The following is an 11,544-nucleotide window of genomic DNA, read 5'->3' on the forward strand; positions in this document are numbered from 1 at the left end:
AGGGAGCACATCTCACTATGAAAGCTCATTAAAACATGACAGCCAACTCTGCATGGCTGCAGCCCATGTTTCTGCCCATAACAAAGTCTCTCCTCTCTATGTGGGTAATAGAGTTCACTGTGTAGATTCCTCACAGTACATTGTGGAAATCTTTGCTAGTCTCTTATGAATTACGTGTTCCTTTTTTCTGTACTTTTGACATTGTTCACATCGGAGTCTGATTGTTGCAGGTGCGTGGGAATAATTTCATGATATCTTAAGAGAAAATGAAAACCTGCACACTGATCTTGCCGGTATCTCCTTTTCAGCCGGTATCTCCTTTTCAACCGGTATCTCCTTTTCAGCCAGTATCTCCTTTTCAGCCAGTATCTCCTTTTCAACCGGTATCTCCTTTTCAACCAGTATCTCCTTTTCAACCGGTATCCCCTTTTCAGCCGGTATCTCCTTTTCAACCGGTATCTCCTTTTCAGCCAGTATCTCCTTTTCAGCCGGTATCTCCTTTTCAACCGGTATCTCCTTTTCAGCCAGTATCTCCTTTTCAGCCAGTATCTCCTTTTCAACCGGTATCTCCTTTTCAACCGGTATCTCCTTTTCAGCCAGTATCTCCTTTTCAACCGGTATCTCCTTTTCAACCAGTATCTCCTTTTCAACCAGTATCTCCTTTTCAACCGGTATCCCCTTTTCAGCCGGTATCTCCTTTTCAGCCGGTATCTCCTTTTCAGCCGGAATCTCCTTTTCAACCGGTATCTCCTTTTCAACCAGTATCTCCTTTTCAACCGGTATCCCCTTTTCAGCCGGTATCTCCTTTTCAGCCGGTATCTCCTTTTCAACCGGTATCCCCTTTTCAGCCGGTATCTCCTTTTCAGCCGGTATCTCCTTTTCAGCCGGAATCTCCTTTTCAACCGGTATCTCCTTTTCAACCGGTATCTCCTTTTCAACCGGTATCTCCTTTTCAACCGGTATCTCCTTTTCAGCAGTGTGCCGGGTTTCCTTTGTTTGTGATGTTGCATATTACTGGAATAAAAATGTGTAACCTCAGAACAAGCCTACAATATGACGCGAGTTGAGAAACACTGGTCTTAATGACCAAGACATTCTACGCCCCCATTAGCATAGCCCACAGTAGACGAGACGGATGCCCTCTCAGGGAACTCCCAGTGAACAGTGCAGTTAAACTTGAAGAAGCAGAGTAGCATGCTGCGCTGTGGTCCTCACTGTCCTCCATTGTAGCTCCATCCAGTACCATCCAGCTCCAACAGAGACGAGTAAATGCTACTTTCTATTCAGAGCTTTCCCTAAAGCATCACGGCTGTTTTCTAGGAACTGATGCTCGAGTTAAGAGAGGGCTACGCATGGTGAAAGTAAATGAAGTTCTCTGGTAAAGCACAACTAGACAGTTTCAGGGATTTTGCGTGACAATTAGCAGGAATCATCTGAAGTCATTCCCAGACACTTCTGACCAATTACTGAATACAGTAATCATTCTGCTTATCTAACAGGGAGACATGGAGACGCAGAGAGAGGAAGACTGCAGGTACTGCAGGATTTTGTTCCAACTAGGCACCACACACCCAACCAACTGAGCTAATTGGCTTCATTCAAGATTAATATGTGCGTGTGAATGTCTCTCTCTGTGTGTGTTTGTTTGAGCCTCCAAAACGATGAATGTGTGTGTCTCCATGCTCCCTCTAAGATGAATGAGTGGTGGTGCAGCACCAACATGGGGAAGACAAGTCCACTGTGCCCAGTGAGCAGCAGCATACTGCTATCATCATTTACCACATAAACCTTCCCATGAGAGTACTGATTTACATTCACCAGGGCACACAGGTGTAGGGGACTCAACGACAGGGGGAGGGCAGGGGCAGACAAACACACAGAGAGAGAGAGAGAGGCAAGCACACAGAGATAAGCTGGCACATACACACACACACACACACACACATTGTACAAAGAGACAAGCACACAGATGAGCTGGCACGTACAGTACACAGACACAAGGGTGGAGCGCACAAAGAGGCTGCCATGCACACATATACATTGTCCCACAAACACAAAGCTAGACTGTTTCTCCTATCAGAGTCAGACATCTACCTTCTCCTTTTAAAACACTGATCGAGAGAACTTCCATGTCATTGCATTCACTTGGGATGTAATTGGAAGAATTAACAAGTGGCTGCCTCTGCTCTGACCCTCATTGGTTAGAATTAATTGTAGACAGGGATAATAGGAAAATATATTACAAACAAATGGGGGATTGGAAATGATATAGACAATTACATTGGGAGAAGGCATAGTCTATCTGCAATATTAAAGCTGATCCACCCCGTAAAAAATAAAGGATATAAAAATATATATATTAGACAAGGATAAACTAAATGATCTCTACCATACACACACACACGCACACACACACACACACACACACACACACACACACACACACACACACACACACACACACACACACACACACACACACACACACACACACACACACACACACACACACACACACACACACACCAGAAGATTGTGTATGTACTGTATGTGTGAGAGAGATAATTGCCTGGTTTAGCTGAGGTGAAACACCACAGTAAGGACAAGTGTTTATCTGAGAGTTCCTCCACTCCTCAACACCTGTTTCTACAGAATGGTCCTTGCACAGGGAGAGGAGTAGCAGATAGAGAGGGATGAAGAAATGGGGAGCGAGAGAGAGAGAGAGAGAAAGGGGGAGGAATAGAGGGAGAGAGAGGGAATAGATCAAATGAGAGGAAAAAAAGAGATGGACATAAAAGGAGACTAAAACATATGAATAGAGGGACAGAGATGAAAGGCTGCCGATGTCTCATCAGAGCAGTCTGAAGTGGACAGACAGACTCTACATTGGTGTGGGTGACTCTTGGCTATCTTCTGAGTGGATGCATTGGTGACAAAGTGGGCTCAATGTCTCCATATTGCAGTCTACACACACGTCAACCCACTGGCCCCTCGCTCTTAACTCCCTCGTCCCCCTGTGTTACTGCACAGCGGCCGGCAAACACTCCCCTTAGAGCACACTGAGGACACACACACACAAACACACACAAACTAGAAACAAACAACTACAAATAAAGGGATGTCTTCACATGAGACTGGCAAGAACAGCAACACACACACTCTGACACACACACCTCCTGATTCCCTGCCTGCCCAGACTAGAAAGCCAAACAAGCTTATTAAAGATACACACTGACCTGGCAGCATGGTCCATGCTTCACTCTTCACCCAGCAATCCTGAGGTTAACATCCCCATGCGCCAGTGTGTGTTTGTGTGTGTTTGTCGGTTGTCAACCTCGTGGTGTTGGTTGGCAGCGCTGCCTTGAGCAAGGCTGAGCAGGCAAACTGAAATAGGGTGAGAATCTACAGAGAACACACGTAGAAAGGAGAGAGAAGGGAGGAGGAGAGAGGAGAGCGACTGCTTGCAATCCAGCTCCTGTGCGGAGTGCACCACACTCACATGCCTCAGCATCCCTCTACCCCTCTGTCTCCCTCTCCACACTATGAGAAACCATAGAAGAGACAACTAGTCTTATCTATCCCACTTGCTCCATAGAGAATCATTATATTTCACTCTATCTTGCCCTCGCCACTTGTCTTTACCTCTCTCAAGCATGTGGTAGGGCTGATTGGATTTGGTGTGCGTCAGTTTGTGTGCCTGTGTGAGGCTGTAATCATTGATCCATCCCTTTATTACATGTGTGTAAACTTGCATGTGTATAATAGTTTGTGTGTGTTTGTGTTAGAGAAAGTGAGAGGCAGAGAGGAGGGAGCTATCGCTGCAGTAAAGACAATGGGAGTTGAGGGGAGGAAGGGGGGAATGACACGACAAACTGGTGGTGATTGAGGCTGCTCTGCACCACTGCTCTAGCTGGCAGAGCAGGAGCTGTGTGTGTATGTGGGCACCATTTAACAGGCGTGGTTCATTAATCAAGAGTAGAGGGACTGGTGTGTGTTGTGTGCTAGCTGTGGGGTGCGAGAGCAAGCGTTTCATTACCGTCTGTTTAGCACATTATGATGGCTTATTGAGTCACTTCACGATTTGGCAGCCCAGTCCGCCCACTGGAACACACACACACACACACACACAGAGATATTGCTATTCTCCTCATACCACCTGTCTGACAAACTGGTGTCACAAATCCAACGTGACGCCGCTCACTCACTGTCAAACAGACAGACATCAAGAGTTGACTGACGGTTTAGGAGAAGAAATATACTAAACAACCGTCTCAATGACTCATACATCAAACACATCATCTGACCCTCCCAACAACTCAAACATCATCGGACCCTCCCAACAACTCAAACATCATCTGACCCTCCCAATGACTCCTACATCAAAACACATTTATTTCTACATCATCTGATATCAGTACAATTTCAATTACCAGTTTACAAACACTGTCTGCAGCAGCATCTCAGACACCTGTACGCACGCACACGCACAGCATATCATCCCGCTTTCAATCAGGAAACTGTTTAATCGGTCTCCCGAGTGGCGCAGCGGTCTAAGGCACTGCACTGCACCCGGGTTTTATCCCAGGCTGTGTCACAACTGGCAGTGACCAGGAGTCCCATAGGACGGCACACAATTGGCCCAGCGTCGTCCGGGTTAGGGCAGGCTTTGGTCGGGGGGGCTTTACTTGGCTCATTGTGCTCTAGCGACTCCTTGTGGCGGGCCGGGCACCTGCAGGATGACCTCACTCATCAGTTGAGCGGTGTTTCCTCCGGCACATTTGTGCGGCTGGCTTCCGGGTTAAGTGGGCGGGTGTTAAGAAGCGAGGTTTGGCAGGTCATGTTTCGGAGGACGTATTACTCGAGCTTTGCCTCTCTCTCGAGCACGTTGGGGAGTTGCAGCGTTGAGACAAGACCGTAATTGAATATCACGAAATTTGAGAGAAAAAAGGGGTCAAATGCAAAAAAAATAAGAAAATGTTTATCAAATAAAACACATGCAGAAAGACAGTCGAAATTGCCCCAAATAAATGTTTGTTTGTGTTTTCCTAAACTGTCCTCGACAACTCGTAGAAACAAATCCCTTTCAGAAAATATTGCTAGGTTAAGTCATTTCAGGAACTTAGTGATCGCTGCTTTGTCGTCTCTGCACTTCAATTAGCTAGTCATTGAGTGGAACAGTGATGCAGAATACCCATCCACAGACCAACGGGCTGCTTGAAAACTCCATTACACTGCCTCTGGCCTGCATACATAGCAGGACAAGTCATCATCTCTCCAGAATAAATATAACTCAATATCAAAACATCCTCTCCCCAGGAGAAATAAACAGCATATTCAAGGACAAGGACAAAGTAAATAGAATATATAGCGATGACTTATATAGGTTAAAATAGTTCATCTCTGAACCACCCATACCGGATCCGGGATAATTGTCATCAGCAACGCTGAATAGCATAGCGTCACAGTCAAATAATATTACTAGAAAATATTAATATTCATGAAATCACAAGTGCAATATTGCAAAACACAGCTTATCCTTTTGTTAATCCACCTGTCGTCTCAGATTTTGAAATTATGCTTTACAGCGAAAGCAATACAAGTGTTTGTGTAAGTTTATCGATCGCTCGACTCAAACAATAAGTACACTTAGCATCAGGTAACTTGGTCACAAAAATCAGAAAAGCAATCAAATTAATCGTTTACCTTTGATGATCTTCGGATGTTTTCACTCACGAGACTCCCAGTTAGACAACAAATGTTCCTTTTGTTCCATAAAAATATTTTTTACATCCAAATACCTCCGTTAGTTTGGTGCATTATGCCCAGGAATCCACCGGAAAGAGCGGTCACGACAACGCAGACAAAAATTCAAAATTATATCCATAATGTCCACAGAAACATGTCAGAGGTTTTTATAATCAATCCTCAGGGTGTTTTTCAAATATCTATTCGATAATATATCAACCGGGACAGTTGGCTTTTCACTAGGACCGGGAGTAACAATGGTCGCCTTTCTCTTTTGCGCACAATTCAGTCTGAGAGCCCCCACCTATCCACTTACGCAATGTGGTCGTTCACGCTCATTCTTTAAAATAAAAGCCTGAAACTATGTCTGAAGACTGTTGACACCATGAGGAAGCGATAGGAAAAGGAATCTGGTTGATATCCCTTTAAATGGAGCAATGGGAGGCTATGGAACATGGAGTTTTCAAAATAGAAGCCACTTCCTGGTTTGATTTTTCTCAGGGTTTCACCTGCAATATCAGGCCTGTTATACTCACAGACAATATTTTGACAGTTTTGGAAACGTTAGATTGTTTTCTATCCTAATCTGTCAATTGTATGCATATTCTAGCATCTGGTCCTGAGAAATAGGCCGTTTACTTTGGGAATGTTATTTTTCCAAACATAAAAATACTGCCCCCTAGCTTCAAGAGGTTAAAATCTAAATGTTGACTTCACTTCAAGCAAACTAGCATAAATAGCCTTTGACATTGAGAACAGCGCAGGAATAATTTGGTAATAATGTATACGGCCATTTATTCTATACAGGGCTCTGTACTGGAAAAAACTGAAAACTAGCAGTTACTGGAAGAGAGGTTTGGAACTCTTTCTCATTTATCTATTAACTCATTTACCGCCTGGTGATTTGACCAGGCAGGCCAAAACTTCATCCCAATAAACCAGGCTGAAATTTTAGGTGACATTTTCAAATAGTTCTTACTCTAAAAGTGCATCATCATCATCATCATTTTCACAGTATTATTCCAACCTCATAGTGTGGAAATCTGCACTTTTGACTGCACTGGGCCTTTCAGAGCATTTGCAACAGCAACACTACTGAACAAAAATATAAACACAACATGTAAAGTGTTGGTCCCTTGTTTCATGAGCTGAAATGAAAGATCCCAGAAAATGTTACATTTGAAAAAAAATCTTATTCCTCTAAAATGTTGTGCACAAATGTACCTTTGCCATCCACCGGACAGGTGTGGCACATCAAGAAGCTGATTAAACTGTATGGTCATTACACAGGTGCATCTTCTGCTGGGGACAATAAAAGGCCACTCTAAAATGCGCAGTTTTGCCACCGAACACAATGCCACAGATGTCTCAAGCAAGATTTGAGGGTGTGTGCAATTGGCATGTTGACCTGCAAGAATGTCCACCAGAGCTGTAAAAGATTATTGAATGATAATTTCTCTACCATTCCTCTACCGTTTTAGAGAATTTTGCAGTACGTCCAACCGGCGACCGGTAGGTGAGCGGTTTGATGATGTCAACATTGGTGAGGTTATGGGCAAGCATAAGCTACAGACAATCGAAATCCAAAGAGAAAATGAATAATATGTATACACAAAATAAAATGGGAGAAATGTTACAGTCTCCATCCTAGATTTATAAAAAACATACAAAGCTACAAATTAAGAAGCAGTTGAACTTTTGAGCGGAGAAGCAGCCCTTTATATAGAAGATTGTTCATTTTCAACTTGGGAGATGAGAATTGCAAAGTCATCAAAGCCTTGGCCTAAGCCTGCTTCCCACACACAAACAATGCTTTCTGAAAGTATTCAGACCCCTTGACTTTTTCCACATTTTGATACGTTACAGCCTTATTCTAAAATGGATTAGATTATATTTTTTTCACATCAATCTACACACAATACCCCACAACGACAAAGCGAAAACAGGTTTTTGGCAATGTTGGCAAATTTATTTTAAAAAATTCAAAAAATACATTCTTCACTTAACTTTGCTATGAAACTCAAAATTGAGCTCAGGTGCATCCTGTTTGCATTGATCATCCTTGAGATGTTTCTACAACTTGATTGGAGTCCACCTGTGGTAAATTCAATTGATTGAACATGATTTGGAAAGGCACACACCCGTCTATATAAGGTCCCAAAGTTGAAAGTGCATGTCAGAGACAAAACCAAGCCATGAGGTCGAAGGAACTGTCCATAGAGCTCCGAGACAGGATTGTGTTGAGGCACAGATCTGGAGAAGGGTACAAAAAAAATTCTGCAGCATTGAAGGTCCCCAAGAACACAGTGGCCTCCATCATTCTTAAAAGTAAGAAATTTGGAACCACCAAGACTCTTCCTAGAGCTGGTCGCCTGGGTAAACTGAGCAATCGGGGGAGAAGAGCCTTGGTCAGGCAGGTGACCAAGAACCCGATGGTCACTCTGACAGAGCTCCAGAGTTACTCTGTGGAGATGGGAGAACCTTCCAGGACAACCATCTCTGCAGCACTCCACCAATCAGGCCTTTATGGTAGAGTTGCCAGACGGAAGCCACTCCTAAGTAAAAGGCACATGACAGCCCGCTTGGAGTTTTCCAAAAGGCAACTAAAGGACTCCAGAACATTAGAAACAAGATTCTCTGGTCTGATGAAACCAAGATTGGACTCTTTGGCCTGAATGCCTCAATTCTGGAGGAAACCTGGTGCCATCCCTACGGTGAAGCATGGGGGTGGCAGCATCATGCTGTGGGGATGTTTTTCAGCAGCACGGACTGGGAGACTAGTCAAGATCTAGGGAAAGATGAACGGAACAAAGTACAGAGAGATCCTTGATGAAAACCTGCTGCAGAGCGCTCAGGACCTCAGACTGGGGCGAAGGTTCACCTTCCAACAGGATAACGACCCTACGCACACAGGCAAGATAAAGCAAGAGTGGCTTTGGGACCAGTCTCTGAATGTTCTTGAGTGGCTCAGCCAGAGCCCGGACTTGATCGAAGTGACCTGAAAATAGTTGTGCAGTGGCACTCCCCATGCAACCTGACAGAGCTTGAGAGGATCTGCAGAGGAAAAACTCCCCAAATCCCCAAATACAGGTGTGCCAAGCTTGTAGCATCATACCGAAGAAGGCTCAAGGCTGTAATCGCTGCCAAAGTTGCTTCAACAAAGTACTGAGTAAAGGTTTTGAATACTTACAGTGCCTTGCGAAAGTATTCGGCCCCCTTGAACTTTGTGACCTTTTCCCACATTTCAGGCTTCAAACATAAAGATATAAAACTGTATTTTTTTGTGAAGAATCAACAACAAGTGGGACACAATCATGAAGTGGAACGACATTTATTGGATATTTCCAACTTTTTTAACAAATCAAAAACTGAAAAATTGGGCGTGCAAAATTATTCAGCCCCCTTAAGTTAATACTTTGTAGCGCCACCTTTTGCTGCGATTACAGCTGTAAGTCGCTTGGGGTATGTCTCTATCAGTTTTGCACATCGAGAGACTGAAATTTTTTCCCATTCCTCCTTGCAAAACAGCTCGAGCTCAGTGAGGTTGGATGGAGAGCATTTGTGAACAGCAGTTTTCAGTTCTTTCCACAGATTCCCGATTGGATTCAGGTCTGGACTTTGACTTGGCCATTCTAACACCTGGATATGTTTATTTTTTAACCATTCCATTGTAGATTTTGCTTTATGTTTTGGATCATTGTCTTGTTGGAAGACAAATCTCCGTCCCAGTCTCAGGTCTTTTGCAGACTCCATCAGGTTTTCTTCCAGAATAGTCCTGTATTTGGCTCCATCCATCTTCCCATCAATTTTAACCATCTTCCCTGTCCCTGCTGAAGAAAAGCAGGCCCAAACCATGATGCTGCCACCACCATGTTTGACAGTGGGGATGGTGTGTTCAGGGTGATGAGCTGTGTTGCTTTTACGCCAAACATAACGTTTTGCATTGTTGCCAAAAAGTTCAATTTTGGTTTTATCTGACCAGAGCACCTTCTTCCACATGTTTGGTGTGTCTCCCAGGTGGCTTGTGGCAAACTTTAAACAACACTTTTTATGGATATCTTTAAGAAATGGCTTTCTTCTTGCCACTCTTCCATAAAGGCCAGATTTGTGCAATATACGACTGATTGTTGTCCTATGGACAGAGTCTCCCACCTCAGCTGTAGATCTCTGCAGTTCATCCAGAGTGATCATGGGCCTCTTGGCTGCATCTCTGATCAGTCTTCTCCTTGTATGAGCTGAAAGTTTAGAGGGACGGCCAGGTCTTGGTAGATTTGCAGTGGTCTGATACTCCTTCCATTTCAATATTATCGCTTGCACAGTGCTCCTTGGGATGTTTAAAGCTTGGGAAATCTTTTTGTATCCAAATCCGGCTTTAAACTTCTTCACAGCAGTATCTCGGACCTGCCTGGTGTGTTCCTTGTTCTTCATGATGCTCTCTGCGCTTTTGACGGACCTCTGAGACTATCACAGTGCAGGTGCATTTATACGGAGACTTGATTACACACAGGTGGATTGTATTTATCATCATTAGTCATTTAGGTCAACATTGGATCATTCAGAGATCCTCACTGAACTTCTGGAGAGAGTTTGCTGCACTGAAAGTATAGGGGCTGAATAATTTTGCACGGCCAATTTTTCAGTTTTTGATTTGTTAAAAAAGTTTGAAATATCCAATAAATGTCGTTCCACTTCATGATTGTGTCCCACTTGTTGTTGATTCTTAACAAAAAAATACAGTTTTATATCTTTATGTTTGAAGCCTGAAATGTGGCAAAAGGTCGCAAAGTTCAAGGGGGCCGAATACTTTCGCAAGGCACTGTATGTAAATGTGATATTTCAGTTTTTAATTTATTTGCAAATGTGTAGATTGATGAGAAAAAAATAATGATTTAATCAATTTCAGAATAAGGCTAAGGAGAGAGAGAGAGAGCCCTCAGATTACACAGATCCGCAAAGAATTTGAAAACAAATCCAATTTTGAAAAACTCCCATATCTACTGGGTGAAATTCCAGTGTGCCATCACAGCAGCAAGATTTGTGACCTGTTGCCACGAGAAAAGGGCAACCAGTGAAGAACACACACCATTGTAAATACAACCCATATTTATGCTTATTTATTTTATCTTGTGTCCTTTACCATTTGTACATTGTTAAAACACTGTATATATATATATATATATATATATATATAATATGACATTTGTAATGTCTTTATTGTTTTGAAACTTCTGTATGTGTATTGTTTACTGTTAATTTTTATTGTTTATTTCACTTTATATATTCACTTTATATATTATCTACCTCACTTGCTTTGGCAATGTTAACACGTTTCCCATGCCAATAAAGCCCTTGAATTGAATTGAAAAATTGAGAGAGAGAGAGAGAGAGAGAGAGAGAGAGAGAGAGAGAGAGAGAGAGAGAGATGGGAGTGAGAAAGAGACAGACAGACACACACACAGCACAAGGCTCTGCATGGTTTAAACATGAGGAGACATCAGAGAGTGATGACTAACAGACATTAACACACAGGCCCATCTCTTCCCCTGTTTCAGTAAGACTAAATGCATTCAACTGCCAATTTGACAAGAGCAAACCTATTATGGGAAAGAGCACTAGCAGAAAAAAAACAGTAAATTAACTCGGAACAATTTCAATCTGGTGGTTCCAAGCTGGTGGTGTCATTCACCCTGTGGTTGTCAGTGCTATCTCACATTAAGCCACCCCATGCTCCCATGGTTCCGACCTCGTCAACAACAGTATCTCCTCTGGCTGCCTTGTTTGCGTCAGACGACTAGGTCC

At 43.2% G+C, this 11,544-nt stretch overlaps 1 protein-coding gene across 2 annotated transcripts in view; it reads right to left on the bottom strand.

The window, feature by feature from the left end:
- Window positions 1-3,526, bottom strand: part of LOC110511200 (multiple PDZ domain protein-like) — an 87,485-nt gene extending 83,959 nt beyond the window's left edge. For both annotated transcript variants that reach the window (XM_036946308.1, XM_036946261.1), the window contains exon 1: window positions 3,237-3,526. In XM_036946308.1, the coding sequence (XP_036802203.1) occupies window positions 3,237-3,246 (10 nt within the window). In that variant the 5' untranslated portion in view covers window positions 3,247-3,526. The remainder of the gene's footprint in view (window positions 1-3,236) is intronic.
- Window positions 3,527-11,544: the final 8,018 nt, after the last annotated feature.

This window comes from Oncorhynchus mykiss, chromosome 1 (assembly GCF_013265735.2).
Source record: "Oncorhynchus mykiss isolate Arlee chromosome 1, USDA_OmykA_1.1, whole genome shotgun sequence".
Classification (NCBI taxonomy): Eukaryota; Metazoa; Chordata; class Actinopteri; order Salmoniformes; family Salmonidae; genus Oncorhynchus; species Oncorhynchus mykiss.